The 19662-nt window shown below is 42.8% G+C and overlaps 2 protein-coding genes across 2 annotated transcripts; both read left to right on the top strand.

Moving 5' to 3' along the window:
• The first annotated feature begins 688 nt into the window (after positions 1 to 688).
• Positions 689 to 5732, top strand: jagn1b (jagunal homolog 1b). Its single transcript, XM_084152672.1, has 3 exons — positions 689 to 815; positions 3673 to 3784; positions 3971 to 5732. Exons 2-3 carry the CDS (start codon positions 3696 to 3698, stop codon positions 4431 to 4433), a joined length of 552 nt encoding a protein of 183 aa, XP_084008798.1. The 5' UTR covers positions 689 to 815; positions 3673 to 3695; the 3' UTR covers positions 4434 to 5732.
• A 669-nt stretch (positions 5733 to 6401) lies between these two features.
• On the top strand, positions 6402 to 18234 carry LOC311109921 (adhesion G-protein coupled receptor G7-like). The gene is made up of 17 exons (XM_084152936.1): positions 6402 to 6455; positions 7044 to 7163; positions 8604 to 8786; positions 10211 to 10315; positions 10422 to 10531; positions 11184 to 11327; positions 11446 to 11531; positions 11645 to 11778; positions 12004 to 12117; positions 14146 to 14315; positions 14742 to 14894; positions 15043 to 15155; positions 15857 to 16188; positions 16429 to 16510; positions 16938 to 17096; positions 17395 to 17554; positions 17795 to 18234. Exons 1-17 carry the CDS (start codon positions 6419 to 6421, stop codon positions 18005 to 18007), a joined length of 2415 nt encoding a protein of 804 aa, XP_084009062.1. The 5' UTR covers positions 6402 to 6418; the 3' UTR covers positions 18008 to 18234.
• Positions 18235 to 19662: the final 1428 nt, after the last annotated feature.

Below are 19662 nucleotides of genomic sequence, written 5' to 3'. Positions count from 1 at the left end.
CTGTTACATAACTTTTGAAAGATAGGAACCAGAGCACCACCACCAATCAGCCTACACCACTGCGCACACACCCGTCGTTACTATGACAATTAGCATAGCCATGTCAGCAAATGACTGCTCTCTGAACACACACATATCAGATTTGGTCACCTGTAACTTGCTGTTTGGACAGAGTATTCCAAAACGAATTTCAAAAACAAAACTGATTCGAGCATTAAGGCCTGCAGTGTGAACAAGGCTCCAACACATACCATTGTTGGTTACTCACATTTTTCAAGAAGATCATCATCATCATCATCATCATTTTTGTCAATACCTGCACAACACTGCATACACTCACAAAATGCAATATGTAATAATGCATTTGTTGCTAAATGTTTACATAAAGAATCATTTATATTTCACAGACCAATAATTTTGCATCTATCTCATATAGTTACAATACAAACGGATATCATAGAATACACTGCGGTGTTATATATGTCACGTTTATGGGCATGTTGCAGCAGTGTGTAGGAGGGAGAATCCAAGATGTGGGAAGTGTGAAGGAGGACATGGGACAGAGGAATGTGAAGTTTCGGTGGAAAAGTGATATCATAACCTGTCGCAATGAGCGTTTCTGTTTTCAACTGTAGTAGAACTTTTTGGATTGTCCCTAACTACTCTCCGTTCAGTCATCTGTCCAATCACAGACGGAATAGTCAACACTTCGGTGTAGCGCATGTCTACGGGAGAAAGGAGAAATGTCCGCCGAGTTTAGTCGAAATACGTTTGTTAATTGAACGTTTAACGATTACTGTTGTACTGAACGTACAGTAAGTATTACATTAACGTATGTCTAGCAAACCAAACTTTAGCTGCCGTTTGCTCTTGCAAAGTGTCCGCGGCAATGATGAGACTGTTACGCTAGCAGTACCACTAAGTTAGCAAACTGGCTAGCTAGCGAACTTGGTAACGTTAAAGTTGTCTGGGTGTCTCTTTACATTTTGACTAGTAACATTACATTGTCATGCATTTCCTCACATACAATCCAGGACGAACTGTGATCATGATTGTTTAGTTTACAAGCAGCTGGTCGCTTTAGAAACTGCATACTAATAGCTGATGATGCTTGCTAGCTAGACTGCCTTAAACACCTGTATTGGTATCAGGCCTGTTGATGAATGTTTTAACACAAGCGTTACTGGGCTCTTTCTAAATAGTCCACAGGGGGGATTTAAATACTTAACTTGCTAACTAGAAATCATCCTGGCCTGGCCTTATCTGATAAGCCAGCAGAAGGGGACAGGCAAGCAGAGGGCAGCTAAGTAAGTGTTAATCCACATGCCCATCATCCTCATGTGTCCACTGTCAGGTTCAGTGGGTAACCTTTAGGAAAACTAGGAGGATCAGCTATGCTTTGGGCAAGTCATTTCTGTATTTATGCTTAATCAAATAATCTATTAGCCTAATTCATAGACCTAATTCACCCAAGTCATAGACTGATATCTCTGCTACCACACCGCAAGCAGTACAGACTGCCAACAGGACTTTGAACAGCTTCTACCCTCAAGCCATAAGACTGTTAAATAGTTAACCAAATAGCTACCTTTTGACTCATCACATATGCTGCTGCTACTCCTTATTATCTATCCTGTTGCCTAGTCACTTTACCCCTACCTATATGTACAGTTGAAGTCGGAAGTTTACATACACCTTAGCCAAATACATTTAAACTCAGTTTTTCACAATTCCTGACATTTAATCCTGATAAAAAATTCCCTGTCTTCGGTCAGTTAGGATCACCACTTTATTTTAAGAATGTGAAATGTCAGAATAATAGTAGAGAGAATGATTTATTTCAGCTTTTATTTATTTCATCACATTCCCAGTGGGTCAGAAGTTTACATACACTCAATCAGTATTTGGTAGCATTGCCTTTAAATGGTTTAACTTGGGTCAAATGTTTCGGCTAGCCTTCCACAAGCTCCCCACAATAAGTTGGGTGAATTTTGGCCCATTCCTCCTGACAGAGCTGGTGTAACTGAGTCAGGTTTGTAGGCCTCCTTGCTCGCACACACTTTTTCAGTTCTGCCCACATATTTTCAATAGGATTGAGGTCAGGGCTTTGTGATGGCCACTCCAATACCTTGACTTTGTTATCCTTAAGCCATTTTGCCACAACTTTGGAAGTATGCTTGGGGTCATTGTCCATTTGGAAGACCCATTTGCGACCAAGATTTAACTTCCAGACTGATGTCTTGAGATGTTGCTTCAATATATCCACATAATTTTCCTTCCTCATGATGCCATCTATTTTGTGAAGTGCACTAGTCCCTCCTGCAGCAAAGCACCCCCACAGCATGATGCTGCCACCCCGTGCTTCACGGTTGGGATGGTGTTCTTCGGCTTGCAAGCAACCCACTTTTTCCTCCAAACATAACAATGGTCATTATGGCCAAACAGTTCTATTTTTGTTTCATCAGACCAGAGGACATTTCTCCAAAAAGTACGATCTTTGTCCCCATGTGCAGTTGCAAACCGTAGTCTGGCTTTTTTATGGCGGTTTTGGAGCAGTGGCTTCTTCCTTGCTGAGCGGCCTTTCAGGTTATGTCGATATAGGACTCGCTTTACTGTGGATATAGATACTTTTGTACCCGTTTCCTCCAGCATCCTCACAAGGTCCTTTGCTGTTGTTCTGGGATTGATTTGCACTTTTCGCACCAAAGTACGTTCATCTCTAGGAGAAAGAGCGCGTCTCCTTCCTGAGCGGTATGACGGCTGCGTGGTCCCATGGTGTTTATACTTGCGTACAATTGTTTGTACCGATGAACATGGTACCTTCAGGCGTTTGGAAACTGCTCCAAAGGATGAACCAGACTTATGGAGGTCTACAATTTTTTTTCTGAGGTCTTGGCTGATTTCTTTTGATTTTCCCATGATTTCAAGCAAAGAGGCACTGAGTTTGAAGGTAGGCCTTGAAATACATCCACAGGTACACCTCCAATTGACTCAAATGATGTCAATTAGCCTATTAGAAGCTTCTAAAGCCATGACATGATTTTCTGGAATTTTCCAACCTGTTGAAAGGCACAGTCAACTTAGTGTATGTAAACTTCTGACCCACTGGAATTGTGATAGTGAATTATAAGTGAAATAATCTGTCTGTAAACAATTGTTGGAAAAATTACTTGTGTCATGCACAAAGTAGATGTCCTAACCGATTTGCCAAAACTATAGTTTTAAACTTGCGACCTAAACTGTACATATCTATCTCAATTGCATTGACTCGGTACTGTTACCTCGTGTATATAGCCAAGTTATCATCACTCATTGTGTATTTATTCTTTCTGTTATTATATTTCTATTATTTTTCTATTTTTCTCTTTGCATTGTGGGAAGAGCCTGTAAGTTAGCATTTCACTGTTAGTCTACACCTGTTTACAATGCATGTGACAAATACAATTTGATAATTCATTGGTATTGCTAATTTCATACAAATCGTAGTAGTCATATTATTTTAAAGGCTAGTTGTCTAATGTAATTAGACTGCTATCAACCATTAGGTTACAATGTCTTCGAGAGTGATAGTGAATGCTGTATACTTATCTGCGGTGGTGAAATAGCTAATGAGCACTAATGAGCACCTTGGAAAGCTCTCTCAACACAATGAATGACATGTTTTACTTCCAGAGTTTTTTGGACAGGCGGTAGCCATGGCTTCCCGAGCTGGACCTCGAGCTACTGGCACAGATGGGAGTGACTTTCAGCACCGCGAGAGAGTGGCCTCACACTACCAGATGAGGTTCGCTCTCATTTGAATGTTTTTACATTTACATTTTAGTCATTTAGCAGACGCTCTTATCAAGAGTGACTTACAGGAGCAATTAAGGTTAAGTGCCTTCGTAAGAACAAGATGACCGGTTTTGTTCACAGTGACCCATTTGAAACACCACATATTCTTGTGCTTCTCCTCTGTCTTTCTCATCAGTGTCGCCCTCAAGTCGGAGATCCGTAAGCTAAACATCGTCCACCTTCTGATCTGGCTCCTCTTAGCTGCCCAGGTGACGGTGAGCCAGCTGAACCTGGTGTCCCACAGCGTGGTGGCTGCTCCCTACCAGTGGGAGTACCCCTACCTGCTCAGTATCATCCCCTCCCTCTTCAGCTTCATGGCCCTGCCCAAAAACAACATTAGCTACCTGGTGATCTCCATGATCAGTGCTGGGCTCTTCTGCATAGCGCCGCTCATCTACGGGAGTATGGAGATGTTCCCGGTGGCCCAGCAGCTGTACCGTCACGGCAAGGCCTACCGCTTCATCTTCGGCTTCTCTGCTGTGTCCGTCATGTACCTGGTGATGGTGATGGCGGTGCAGGTGCACGGCTGGCAGATCTACTACAGCAAGAAGCTGCTGGACGCCTGGTTCACCTCCACACAAGACAAGAAGAAGAAATGAGGACAGAGGAGGACTTCATTATTTAAACAACTGACAAAGAACAACTATTGCTGCCTGCCACTGTCTGCCACTGCTTCTAGGCCTATCTTCCATATATATTTGAATTCTAAACCCCCCCCCCCCCCCCCATCCCTAATTGATAGTTGTAGGACTAATTGGAATCCTTTATACCACTCAGGAGGCTGTCCTGTCGTCTTCCTGGTAAACCCTCTCACCTCCATTATCCCATCTCCTGGCTCTGGAGCCTGTGGACAGATTAAGACTTGAGTTGTCAATCTGAGACTCCAGGGTTAAATGTTGACCTGTCCTGCTGTCTTTAGAAACCCATCCTCTTTATATCTCAGTCCTGATCTATGGAGCTGGCTGCCATAATCTGTCCTGCAAAGGATAGTACACTAGCTACCTCCAGTCTTAGCCATACGTTCCAATTATCTCTCCTTCCTCCACAAGTTTGCACTTGTTCACTTCCCTTCACTGATTTGAAAGGAAATGACTGGAATAATAAATATGGTAGAAAATCCCACTAGACCAGGGATAGGCAACTTTGATGGGGGTGGGGACCACAAAACATCTGAACTCATCATGAGGGTCCGCAGTGGCTCGCGGGTCTGCGTAACCACATCCATACCCACACATGCAGTCAGAACCGGCCCGAGCCTTTTGGGGGCCCTAAGTGGAATTTTGTGTGTGTGTGTCTCAATGTTCTACACATTTTGCCATGGGGCGGAGAAAAAATGTTGCCGTTTTAAAGCAAGTTTGCTGCAATTCTAATCATTTGTAAGGGGGCGGAGAGAAATGTGCAGTTTTTATTATGATATCTGGTATTGAAATTGTACCTTGTGTATTCTACTATTCTAACTCTCAACAGTAAGTTGAGACCCCGACTGAGTTCCTAATTTTTTTTCTTTCATATTTGGAAATGTATCCGCAGGCCTACACCGGGCCAGCAGTTGCCCATCCCTGCGTTGGACAATGCCTCTACAAATCCAATGTTTTTAGATTTGTGGGTGAAGTAGTGAAGGACTGTACACTTCAGGAGGAAGGAGATGTTACTGGGACGTACCCATGACTAGGTCAGGGCATGATGTGGCCTTAATGAGAGGAGCCTTCCAGAACTGTAAAGGAACAGGGAAAGGGTTAAGAGAAGGGAAGAGCAGTGGTCAGATTGAGTCCATATGGTTGTGTGCTGGTGTCAATGCACATGTTCACGTTGACAGTACTCAACAATTCAATTGTTTCTAAATTATATGTATATTGTTAAATAACAATAAAATGGGTATGCTGCGGCAGCTTTGCATCTATTGTCTATTTCATTAATTACATGAATTAATCACAACAATGTAAAGGCACCATTTGTCATCTCTGCAGTTGGGTTCATCTTTCCTATTAACATGGTTCCTTTAGGAACAACTGCCTTTCATTTGAACTGTTTACTCTTAGTATACGATGAACTTTGTGTTACATGCACCTCAGAATAGTACCCATGCTCTAGAGAAGTACCCTCTTGTGCCCTCAAATTCTAATCTAGACCTCCAAGCCAGTTTCATTGCTTTTTTTTTTTTAAATTCTAAGCCTTGAATCAGATCTAATTACACCTGCTCTAGTGGAAAACAGTTGTTCTGTTTACCAAAACATGTACTGTACCTTCCCAGCTGCAACCAAGAATGTCTTGCATAGAGAAGGGCAATGCTATTGGTTGACTGGTCCTCACAGTATCCATCCATGTATATTCTCTTTGTTCATCCAGTCATACCTGATCTATTTTCAAAGAATATGCATCATTGTCTTTCCTAATCCTGTTGACAACGTGGGTTGTGTTGGAGCCAATGTACAGTACTTTCCCCTTAATTTCAATAGAAAATCATTAACTGGTACCTGCATGTCACTGCAGACTCTGTAACAGGTGAAGAACAGAGCAGTATAAGACCAACAGACGTCCTAATAATGTGCAGTCTGCTTACACTGCATGCCAGGAAACAGCAGAGATGAAGGAGCTATGGATTATGGCTGTCTTTGCTACAGGTAAGACTTGCTCTATATTTCATTTATTCAGGGTGATTTAAGATGTTCAGATGTATGATGCTGTTAAGTTTGTTGTATTGAGAACTGTAGGAAAATTGCTGTCACTCTCCAGATGTTCAAAAATGTATGATGCTTTTAACTTATCAATTGATTATTACCAATATATGACCTTACTGTTTTTACAGTGTGGTTTGTTTAGAGTCAAGGTTTGGTTTAGAGTCAATGATTGATTGATGTTTTGTCTGTTTGCTGTGAGGGATACAATAGCATCAATGAAGACATTGTTTCAGACTTTATTTTTATCCAAACACTTTTAGATTTACTGTTAAGCAATTGTTTACATACTGTGAATAGACTACTGTCAGTTCTCAGATGCAGTTTATAACAGAGTAGCTTTTGCTATCAAATGTCTACTGTTTATTGGCAGTGATAATTACTTATTTCTCTCATAAAGTACAGTAAACATTTCTACACTGGTGAAGACACAATGAAACTGGAACAGTCTGGATCATCTCCTAAGCTTATAGCAACTGACATTATGTACCCTTGTTTATTTGGTTTCCAGAGTTATTTTAATATTTTGGGCAGTCTCTTTGCCACAGGGGGATCTCACCACATTCTCTGCCATTCCAACCACCATTGACATAACTACCCCAATAACTGATGCCCCTTTAACCCCTGACCCTCCAACTACCAACACTCCAACAACCGACCCTCCAACTACCGACTTTCCAACTACGGACTTTCCAACTACGGACATTCCAACTACGGACATTCCAACTATGGACATTCCAACTATGGACATTCCAACTACCAACTCTCCAGCAACCGACTTTCCAGCAACCCACACTCCAACTACGGACTTTCCAACTACGGACTTTCCAACTACGGACATTCCAATTGCCGACTATCCAACTACTGACTTTCCAACTACCAAAACACCAACTACCAAAACTCCAACTACCAACTTTCCAACTACCGACACACCAGCTACCGACACTCCAGCAACCCATACTCCAACTGCCGACTTTCCAGCAAACCACAATCCAGCAACCCATATTCTAACTACCGAAACTCCAACTATGGACTTTCCAGTTACAGACTTTCCAACTACGGACATTCCAACTACGGACATTCCAACTACGGACTTTCCAACTACGGACATTCCAACTACGGACTTTCCAACTACGGACATTCCAACTACGGACATTCCAACTACGGACATTCCAACTATGGACATTCCAACTATGGACATTCCAACTACCAACTCTCCAGCAACCGACTTTCCAGCAACCCACACTCCAACTACGGACTTTCCAACTACGGACATTCCAACTGCCGACTATCTAACTACTGACTTTCCAACTACCAAAACACCAACTACCAACTTTCCAACTACCGACACACCAGCTACCGACACTCCAGCAACCCATACTCCAACTGGCGACTTTCCAGCAAACCACAATCCAGCAACCCATACTCTAACTACCGAAACTCCAACTATGGACTTTCCAGTTACAGACTTTCCAACCACGGACATTCCAACTACGGACTTTCCAACTATGGACTTTCCAACTACGGACATTCCAACTGCCGACTATCCAACTACTGACTTTCTAACTACCAATACACCAACTACCAAAACTCCAACTACCAACTTTCCAACTACGGACTTTCCAACTACGGACATTCCAACTGCCGACTATCCAACTACTGACTTTCTAACTACCAATACACCAACTACCAACTTTCCAACTACCGACACACCAGCTACCGACACTCCAGCAACCCATACTCCAACTGCCGACTTTCCAGCAAACCACAATCCAGCAACCCATACTCTAACTACCGAAACTCCAACTATGGACTTTCCAGTTACAGACTTTCCAACTACGGACATTCCAACTACGGACATTCCAACTACCGACTTTCCAGCAACTCACACTCCAGCTACGGACATTCCAACTACGGACATTCCAACTACGGACTTTCCAACTACCCACTCTCCAACTACCGACTTTCCAGCAACCCACAATCCAGCAACCCATACTCAAACTACCAAAGCTCCAACTATGGACTTTCCAGCTACGGACTTTCCAACTACTGACACTCCAACTATTGCACATCCTTCACTTCCAAGCACAACAGTGGGTGGAACCAATACCACTCTCCCCACCACCCCCACCATCAACTCTCCCACCACCACCACCACCACCCCTCCCACCACCTCTCCCACCACAATCCCTCCTCTGGTCTGTATCAATGGTGGTGAGCTGCAGAGTGGAGTCTGTATCTGTCCTGATGAGTGGACCGGAGAGACCTGTTCAGAGGGTACATCCACACACTTACACTATACCTAACCCTGGATCTCACATTGACTCCATTCCACAATACCACACTACTATACCTAACCCTGGATCTCACATTCAGACTCCATTCCACAATACCACACTACTATACCTAACCCTGGATCTCACATTCAGACTCCACTTCACAATACTACACTACTATACCTAACCCTAGATCTCACATTCAGACTCCACTCCACAATACCACACTACTATACCTAACCCTAGATCTCACATTCAGAGTAAACAGCACTACGCTACTCTGTGGGAGAAAAATCACATATTTACCTGATTTGTTTAATATTAATAGTTAACAATTAATTAATATGCTTAACAATAGTAGAGACATTTCTTAACTACCAATGCTGTGCTTTTCATAAGGATGGTTCCCTCTAGCTCCCTGCAGCAGGTCTGGGCGTGACTCCCGAGTGGCGCAGTGGTCTAAGGCACTGCATCGCAGTGCTAGCTGTGCCACTAGAGATCCTGGTTCGAATCCAGGCTCTGTCGTAGCCGGCCGCGACCGGGAGACCCATGGGGCGGCGCACAATTGGCCCAGCGTCGTCAAGGGTAGGGGAGGGAATGGCCGGCAGGGATGTAGCTCAGTTGGTAGAGCATGGTGTTTGCAACGCCAGGGTTGTGGGTTCGATTCCCACGGGGGGGGCAGTATGAAAAGTAAAAAAATTATGTATGCACTCACTAACTGTAAGTCGCTCTGGATAAGAGAGTCTGCTAAATGACTAAAATGTAATGTAAATGTAGTCAAGGACATGGGATAGAGATAAACTTGAGGAACAGATACACCTGTATTGTTTCAATTTCTCTTTGCTTCTGAGTAACCTGGTCACACGGCATAAGACAGAGCCTCAGAGTGACCACAGTTTTTCAGTTCATCCTGTCTTTTACTATATTCCAAGGGCACAGCTGTGTGGAGATATGGGCAGTAAGGGAGCTAACGTTATCACTTGTTTGTGCGCTATGACCTGATACAGATAGCCACAAGAAGAGGAAAAGGTAGTTCCTGATCTGCCGGGGAGGGGTGGAACCAGCCATGACTAAGCATGTTTAGGTCCACTATATAAGACGCCAGCATTTCCTGTTCGTTGGGCTCTCACTCTATCACTTTGGTGTGGGTATTGTGACCAGCTTCCTTATCGATACGTTTTTAATAAAGTTAATATTCTGATTGGTGATTGACCTGGTCTCTCCTCATTATTGATTAAAATATCCACCACAACATCTAACCCTGGATCTCACATTCACAGTACACACCACTACGCCACTATAACTAACCCTGGATCTCACATTCACAGTCCACAACACTGTTCCCTGGATCTCACATTCAGAATGTATATTTCATGTTTGCAATCATACATTTGGTCCATGTTGAAATGTATTTTACTTCGATAGGGAATTTCTGCAATTCAACCATCAAGGATGGATTCTCCTTCCCAAGAACAACGGTTGGCTGGTCTGCTTATTCAGAAACATTGTGCGGTGAGGATACAACCAGTGGTATGTTGCTTTTATTCACCTAAAATGAAAAAAAATGTACAGTCATAATTAATGTTGTATAAGGTAACACAAAATCTTGAGTGTCTTTTTGTCTTTGTTCCTCCAGCCGGTTTACCAGAAGCCTCAGCAAGATGTTTGAATGACACGGGATCTCCAATGTTTGGTCCTCCTCACAAGCTGCAGTGTGAATTAACCCTCAGTGGCATTCAAGGAAATGTATGTCAATAGGCATATTTTTTATGATCCTGATTTATGACCAGTCTCGATTTATGACCAGTCTTTGGGTCATTTACCTCAACCAACACAACTACCTCGTATCATAATACATTGACTCGCTACCGGTACTCCTTGTATATAGATTCATTATTGTTATTTAGTGTTACTATTTCCTTGGGTGCAAATGTTCGTACTTTTTAACTCTGCATTGTTGGGAAAGGGCTCGTCAGTAAGCATTTCACGGTAAAGTCTACACCTGTTGTATTTGGAGCATGTGACAAATCAAATTTGATTAGTTTGAAGATCAGTAACAACTGGCTTTTACCTTTATTCTACTTAACAGTTGATGATTTTTTCCCCCTTTTTTTTTCTCTTGTGTTTTACATTACATTTTACATTTTAGCAGACACTCTTATCCAGAGTGACTTACAGTAGTGAGTGCATACATTTTCATACTTTTTCGTACTGGTGCGAATCGAACCCACAACCTTGGCGTTGCAAGTGCCATGCTCTACCAACTGAGCCACATAGTTAGTATTGACAATTTTAATATCCAAATGTACTTCAGTTCAGCATGTTGCTGCCACTTGTACAATGTTCTGTTTAAAAACAATACTAAAATAAATAAAAATCATTCTCTCTCCGTATTCAGATCTCCAGCAGTTCAGGTGATTTAGAAGAGCTAGCCTTCAGTACTCAGATCCTGACCTCCCAACCAGAGCGGCTATCAGCTGACAACATCACCACAGCAGCTCAGATAGCTAACACTCTGCTTCAGTCTGTAAATATCACAGAGGTATAACATGTTTTCAAATCAAGTTGTGACTATGACATGTTCTGGAGATAAACGTGAGGTTGTTACTGTAGTGATTTGAACACTTGAGGGTCATTCCCTGGTTTTGATCATGTTGTAGGACATCGCAGTGGCAGCTGTAACTACCATCAGTCAGCTGTTGAATGCCAGTGAGGAGACTACACAGGAGAGTGATGCTGTCCAGAGGTGTGTGTGTGTATGTATTTCTACATATGTTTGAGTTTATGTGTGTACGTGTGTCTCTGTGCGTGTCTGCATGGGTGCATGTAAACTAATGTTTTTCTGTGTTTCTCTCCCAGCCTCACAGAGACCCTGGAGGAGTTTTCCCTGGACCAGCACAGTGTTGTGTCCTTGGTGGTTCAGCCCAACCTGGTAGTCCAGTCTGTCCAAGTACCAAGTGACACAGTAGGGATCCAGTTTACTGCTCTGACTGGTGGGTGGGACTGCTAGTGAACCTACATACTGGCATTTAAAGTGATAGTTTATATCTGTGTTGACAGTCTAGTTCAACTTCTTCTATCTTATTTTTCATATGTTTCTCCTCTGCTGTTGGTCAATAAGGTTTGGTATGGATTTGATTTGTTGTACTACAGACAAGTACAGAAGTAACACTATATTTTTCTGCTTTAAATTGCTAAATCAAATTAATCTCCTCCAGGAAGATCTGGTAATTTTGTGGCCAACAGAATTCATCTCAACACTAATACCTCTGAACTGATAGCTGACAACGGCGTTTCTACCGATGTCCAGATTGTTATCAAATTCCCACCAGGTGAGCCAATGTTGGTATGCAAACAGTGTATAAACTCAAGCTTCAATTTCCTTGTACCGCTTTCACCGAGAGCGCTTTGTCTCCGAAATCAGGTCAGCAGTGCCAAAAATATTGATTGTCCAATAAAGTTGAGTCACATGAGATACAGTGAGGGGGAAAAGTATTTGATCCCCTGCTGATTTTGTACGTTTGCCCACTTACAAAGAGATGATCAGTCTATAATTTTAATGGTAGGTTTATTTGAACAGTGAGAGACAGAATAACAACAAAAAAATCTAGAAAAACGCATGTCAAAAATGTTATAAATTGATTTGCATTTTAATGAGGGAAATAAGTATTTGACCCCTCTGCAAAACATTACTTAGTACTTGGTGGCAAAACCCTTGTTGGTAATCACAGAGGTCAGACGTTTCTTGTAGTTGGCCACCAGGTTTGCACACATCTCAGGAGGGATTTGTTCCACTCCTCTTTGCAGATCTTCTCCAAGTCATTAAGGTTTCGAGGCTGACGTTTGGCAACTCAAACCTTCAGCTCCCTCCACAGATTTTCTATGGGATTAAGGTCTGGAGACTGGCTAGGCCACTCCAGGACCTTAATGTGCTTCTTCTTGAGCCACTCCTTTGTTGCCTTGGCCGTGTGTTTTGGGTCATTGTCATGCTGGAATACCCATCCACGACCCAATTTCAATGCCCAGGCTGAGGGAAGGAGGTTCTCACCCAAGATTTGACGGTACATGGCCCCGTCCATCGTCCCTTTGAGGCGGTGAAGTTGTCCCCTTAGCAGAAAAACACCCCCAAAGCATAATGTTTCCACCTCCATGTTTGACGGTGGGGATGGTGTTCTTGGGGTCATAGGCAGCATTCCTCCTCCTCCAAATACGGTGAGCTCGATTTTGGTCTCATCTGACCACAACACTTTCACCCAGTTCTCCTCTGAATCGTTCAGATGTTCATTGGCAAACTTCAGACAGCCCTGTATATGTGCTTTCTTGAGCAGGGGGACCTTGCGGGCGCTGCAGGATTTCAGTCCTTCACGGCGTAGTGTGTTACCAATTGTTTTCTTGGTGACTATGGTCCCAGCTGCCTTGAGATCATTGACAAGATCCTCCCGTGTAGTTCTGGACTGATTCCTCACCGTTCTCATGATCATTGCAACTCCACGAGGTGAGATCTTGCATGGAGCCCCAGGCCGAGGGAGATTGACAGTTCTTTTGTGTTTCTTCCATTTGCCAATAATCGCACCAACTGTTGTCACCTTCTCACCAAGCTGCTTGGCGATGGTCTTGTAGCCCATTCCAGCCTTGTGTAGGTCTACAATCTTGTCCCTGACATCCTTGGAGAGCTCTTTGGTCTTGGCCATGGTGGAGAGTTTGGAATCTGATTGATTGATTGCTTCTGTGGACAGGTGTCTTTTATACATGTAACAAGCTGAAATTAGGAGCACTCCCTTTAAGAGTGTGCTCCTAATCTCAGCTCGTTACCTGTATAAAAGACACCTGGGAGCCAGAAATCTTTCTGATTGAGAGGAGGTCAAATACTTATTTCCCTCATTAAAATGCAAATCAATTTATAACATTTTTGACATGCGTTTTTCTGGATTTTGTTGTTGTTATTCTGTCTCTCAATGTTCAAATAAACCTACCATTAAAATTATAGACTGATCATTTCTTTGTCAGTGGGCAAACGTACAAAATCAAATACTTTTTTCCCTGACTGTATGGATAAGTAAACTAATGAGAAGTAATTGGGCTTCCAATTTGCCTACAAGGCAAAGTCAAGCTACTCATGTATATGAAAAACAATGTCGCTCGCTCTCTCTCTCTCTCTCTCTCAATTCAAAGGGTTTTATTTGCATGGGAAACATATGTTTACATTGCCAAAGCAAATATACAATCAAAAAACTAACACTAAACATTACACTCACAAAAGTTTCAAAGGAATAGATACATTTCAAATGTCATTATGTATTATTATTATATGTAGTGTTATAATGATGTGTCTCTCTCTCTCACTCACTCTCTCGACTCAGTTTTGCTTAGTAAAAACACAAACCGCTCCATTGGTTTTGTGCTCTACCAAAACGACCGGTTCTTCAGGTCCAGGACTTACACAGCTTCTTCTGGAACCAGCAGAAGGGTCATCTCTGCTAACCTGGGACAAGTGTCTGGGTTGCATGTTGAGATGCTCTTCAAGCCTACAGTAAGATTTATCTTGGAATCAGTAAACACATAGTGGTCCAAATTCTCTGAGAAACGTAATGGGAAGTTTTCCATTATCTAAGTCACGTGTCAAACTCTTTCCACGGAGGGTCGAGTGGCTGTGGGTTTTCGCTCCTCCCTTGTAAGGAACTCCCCTCATCTGATTGGTTTTTCCTTCCAATTTAAGACCTAGACAAAAACCAGCAGACACTAGAATGAGTTTGACACCCCTGATCTAAGTTATCCATTGACGCTTATCAGCCACAAGGAACAAAGAAGCATATTTTGTATTGTATATAATTTGATCTATCATAATTGTAATTTATTTTGTCTCACATTTACTTAATGACCTGTTATTCTTCATTAATGACTTTTTTATTTTTATGAGGAATACTGTGCATGCATGTCTTTTGTTCTCACTTCTCAGGCTGTCCCCAACGCCTCCCTCTATGACTTTGCCTGCGTGTGGTGGAACTACACGTTGAAAGACTGGAGCACCTCTGGCTGCTCCAAAGTCAACCACTCAGAAGACGGCCTGCGATGTTTCTGTAATCACACCACTAACTTCGCTGTGCTTATGGTGAGTAGCTAGCTGCCTTCATCTTCCTTTAACTGACCACACTCTGACCTAAGGTTTACATCAGCATATCCAGACACATGAGGGAGATTACTTTATACAGTATGACTGTGACAAACTTAATGTTGACATTAATTTTTTCTTTCTACAGTCATTCAGGAGGGATTTTAAATACGCTGAAGTTCTAAACTGGATCACCACATTGGGATGCTCCATGTCCATCATAGGGTTGAGTTTAACAATAACATTCCAGATCGCAACCCGGTAAGATCCTACAGGGTTCCAGAACCAATTCAACCTATACAATAACATTCCAGATCGTGACCCGGTAAGATCCTACAGGGTTCCAGAACCAATTCAACATATACAATTACATTCCAGATGGTGACCCGGTAAGATCCTACAGGGTTCCAGAACCAATTCAACATATACAATAACATTCCAGATTGTGACCCGGTAAGATCTTACAGGGTTCCAGAACCAATTAAACATATACAATAACATTCCAGATGGTGACCCGGTAAGGTCCTTCAGGGTTCCAGAACCAATTCTAAATATACAATAACATTCCAGATCGTGACCCGGTAAGATCCTACAGGGTTCCAGAACCAATTCAACATATACAATAACATTCCAGATTGTGACCCGGTAAGATCTTACAGGGTTCCAGAACCAATTAAACATATACAATAACATTCCAGATGGTGACCCGGTAAGGTCCTTCAGGGTTCCAGAACCAATTCTAAATATACAATAACATTCCAGATCGTGACCCGGTAAGATCCTACAGGGTTCCAGAACTAATAAAACATATTGGGTGCATCTCAATAGTGTAAAGAAGCCCTTTGTCTGATCCAACATGACTTTAGGTGAAATCAATATGAAACCCACTATTAATGAACCAACACATCCATAGCTACGCATCTAACTTCCCTAACATAGTGTTGTCTATCACCTATCCCCAGGAAATCACGCAAAACCAACCCAACGGTCCTCTTAGTGAGCATCTGCGTGTGTCTCCTGATCTTCACCCTCCTCTTCATGTTGGGAGTGGACAACCCTTATAAACAGCTGGAGAAACCTGAAATACAGGAGGACAACATTCTCCCCTCGTCTGACACACACACAGAGCGGGACAGAGGCCCCTGTACTGCAGTCACAGTCCTGCTGCAGTACTTCCTGTTGGGGACGTTCACCTGGAACACGCTGTACGCTACACATGTCTTCCTGATGATCAGAAACAGCCTGGCCACCAGCCCATCACACTCCACAGCCTATACCGTGGCCATCGGATGGGGTAGGACAGCTTGGAGAAAAATAAAGTATTTAGTTGTTTCAGAAGCATTGGCTGGCATTAGACCTGGGCTCCTTGAACCAAAACGAATGCTAGGTTATATTTTATTTAGCCTGAAATAGAGCTTCAAAGCAACTTGTATAGTGATGTTATATCTTTAGAGGATGTATGTGTAGTATATAATCTGTAAATGTCTGCATGCTAATCTACCAGGAATTAACAACAACATTCTCTGTCTTTTAGGACTGCCTGCGGTTGTGGTGGCCCTCACCTTAGGAATTAGTTACAGAGTGGATGATCCACTGGGTTACAGGCAGGAGGAATTGTGAGTCAATACTATACTACTTCTGTACTACTTATCTGTCCTCTATTGTGCTGTACTGTACTGTAGTATACTGTACTATACTACCACAACTACACCTGAGTACTGTGCTTTGCTGTACTGCAATTTACTTCCTCTTCAGTGGTTCTCATAATAGGTTCAATTTAAATGAAAGTGGGGCAATTGCTTTATAATATTGTAAAACTTATGCTGTAAAAGGTTATCCTGATCAATGTTCATGTGCATGTTTATAATGCATGCTAATAATTGGCCAAGAGCCATATAAAAAGTTAAAACATTGTGTTGAAAGGTTTCTTGTTTACTTATGCCACCCACCATGTTTACTTTATACCACGTTATTCAAATCACTGGCGTCCTGTTTTGTCTGTCACAAAGTCCCACTCTCTAACTCATTCATTTGACCTCTCAGTTGCTGGCTTGCTGCCCTCGATCCAAAGGGGAACTTTGACTTCAAGCTGCCAATGTTTTGGGGGTTCCTGATCCCTGTGGCGTTCATGCTTATCTTCAACATGGTGGTGTTGGTATATTTTGCAGTTACCACATCCAAGACCAACCCACATATAACCAGGTAACATTAATGGGGGTGTTGTGGGGGCACAAAGTAGCAAGTTGTAGTCATAAAGATCAGTCTTAATTTAAATGCCTACTAATGAGCTTGTTCATTTTTTGTCTTTCAATGAAAAGCTTGTTATAAATAAAATCTATTATTTTATTAGTATTATTAATTCAGTCATTAGTAACCAAATCATACTATTTAATAAGCACCATGCTCTAACCCACTCAGTCATTGGAAGCATACTGTTATTTTACCACAGCATTACAGCAGTCTATGACAGCAATCTAAGTATGTTGGTTATATTTCCCAGTACAAGACACACATCGATGAAGAAGAAGTTCCTCAGTAGCTTTTCTCTGGCTGTGGTGCTCGGTCTCTCCTGGATCCTGGGCTATCTGTTGCTCATTACACAGAACGAGACCATGTACACCATACTCAACATCTCCTTCTGTGTACTCACCACCACTCAGGTAGTAAATGTATGCACTCACTACTGTAAGTCGCTCTGGATAAGAGAGTCTGCTAAATGACTCAAATGTTAAATATAAAGACTAGTGTACTATTGTACCACAGAATCCAGACATGATTGAAAACTAGACAGCTACTAAACATTAATAAATTCTGCTGCTCTTTATAGAAACGCTACCTTTTGTTTGTACTTGTTTATTCCTGAAAATACTTGATAAAGTCTTTGTGTTTTCGCTCCACAGGGCTTGCAGATTTGCATTCTGTTCACAGCAAGAACAGCAATTGTCAAGAAAACGATGTCAAGTGCTTTGAAATCTGTCTCTAGCGCTGGGATCCCTCTTCACACCAAGAAGTTCAGTCTATGGCGAGGCGAGCAAAGTGAAAAAGTAGAATCATACACACAGCTGGACACTGATCTGTCATTTCCACCTTGTTCCTCACAGACATCTAACTGATGGGCTGCAAGTTTAACCTCTGTTGTAAAATATCTCATATACCTCCACTATTATCCTATAATATGCATTATAATATACACAATGTTGTATCAATGTATATTTACTGTGAATTCCCGCAGAAGTTTTGTTGTCCAACAATGTTTTTGGCACAAATTCTGTATATCCTGTACATTTGTTCTTTATAAAATGTAACTGTATTGAATAAATCTGTGATTCATCTCTTTTAAGCAGATGTTTGTTTCAGTATTCTTAGTGAGAAAAAACACTATTTTACACAATAACTTAGACAGTGTAGCCCAGGTGTGTCAAAGTAATTTTCTCTGCCAAATTTGGTCTTTACCGAGGGCAGAAGGGACGCATTTAAAATTGATTAAGAAGCTTCTGCTCCATCGGCCTGTAGAACACAGGCAGCAAGCTGCAGCTGCCAATTACATCTGTGGTAGAGGAGTACAAGGCAACAAAGCACGTCAGGCTATGATGCTGCAGGACAGCAAGGATGAGAGGGTTCGCCAGGCAGAAATCGAGGTCAGAACGGGTCGCAAGTGGTAAAACAGCGGAGCGCTCAGGGAGAAGGAGGAACAGCTGCAACACGCTGACATTGTTGGGTCGGTAAACCAAGACAGGCTGGGTCTGGGATGCACAACCAGGTCAAGCTGGAAGAAAGCAGATCCAAAGGAGAGCTGTGGTGCTGAGTGAGGTATGACAGGCTGAGGAAGAAACCAGGCATGTCAGAGGGAGGTATGAAAGGCTGAGGAAGAAAGCAGGTATGTCAGGGAGGTATGAAAGGCTGAGGAAGAAAGCAGGTATGTCAGAGGGAGGTATGAAAGGCTGAGGAAGAAAGCAGGCATGTCAGAGGGAGGTATGAAAGGCTGAGGAAGAAAGCAGGCATGTCAGAGCCGTGGCCATGAAAAAACAGGGCAGCTGGACATGCTGGGGGAGCATGAGAGAGAGGGCACTCACCTTGCAAGACATCTTGAACATGAAAGGGCAGTGGATACATTTTCTGCTTTGCTCTTTGTACAATGTTTCTTCCAAACCAACAAACCTTCACACGTGAGGGTTTGCAGAGAGCCCAGACAGCTGCATACTATGTGGACGACCAGCCAATCTGGAGCACGCACTCTACTCCTGCCACGCAGGTCTGACTGATGGAAAATTCAGGTGGCAGCATTACCAAATACTGACTCAATTGGCCACGGAACTGGAGCAAGCAAGGAGAAAGCTGAAACATCTCACCCAGGGCCCCTGTTTCATCCACTTCCTCGGGTCAGGAGAGAGCTCAGCAAAGGGAAGAAGGATCAAAGGGATTTTTACCACAGCAGGCGACTGGGAGATGCAGGCAGACCTCAAGAAGCAGCTCGGATTCCCAGAGATAGCCAGCACAAGCCTCAGACCAGATATCGTTGTCTGGTCTAGAGACACCAAGCAGGTGGTCCTCATCGAGCTCACAGCGCCCTGGGAGGAGAGGATAGAGGCAAGAAATACCAGTCCTTCATCCTTGAGTCAGCGGAATGGATGGAGAGCCTGGAATCTACCAGTTGAGATCGGCCGCTGGGGCTTCACAGGCCAATCACTCTGGAGAGCCCTGGGGCCGCTCGTTATTGAAGGAGTGGCAAGGAATAAGCTAGTGGCTGGCATCAGCAAGCAGACAGAAG

The sequence above is a fragment of the Coregonus lavaretus genome (assembly GCF_964263955.1).
Source record: "Coregonus lavaretus genome assembly, chromosome: 35".
Lineage (NCBI taxonomy): Eukaryota > Metazoa > Chordata > Actinopteri > Salmoniformes > Salmonidae > Coregonus > Coregonus lavaretus.
This window is presented reverse-complemented; position numbering and strand designations above follow the sequence as displayed.

Excerpts from the sequence above, each read along its gene's own strand:
- jagn1b (XM_084152672.1), top strand. The coding sequence starts at position 3,696 with ATGGCTTCCCGAGCTGGACCTCGAGCTACTGGCACAGATGGGAGTGAC. Across the intron at positions 3,785-3,970 it reads GCCTCACACTACCAGATGAG|TGTCGCCCTCAAGTCGGAGA; the intron begins GTTCGCTCTCAT and ends CTTTCTCATCAG.
- LOC311109921 (XM_084152936.1), top strand. The coding sequence starts at position 6,419 with ATGAAGGAGCTATGGATTATGGCTGTCTTTGCTACAG. Across the intron at positions 6,456-7,043 it reads TATGGCTGTCTTTGCTACAG|TCTCTTTGCCACAGGGGGAT; the intron begins GTAAGACTTGCT and ends TATTTTGGGCAG. Across the intron at positions 7,164-8,603 it reads AACTACCAACACTCCAACAA|TGGGTGGAACCAATACCACT; the intron begins CCGACCCTCCAA and ends CAAGCACAACAG.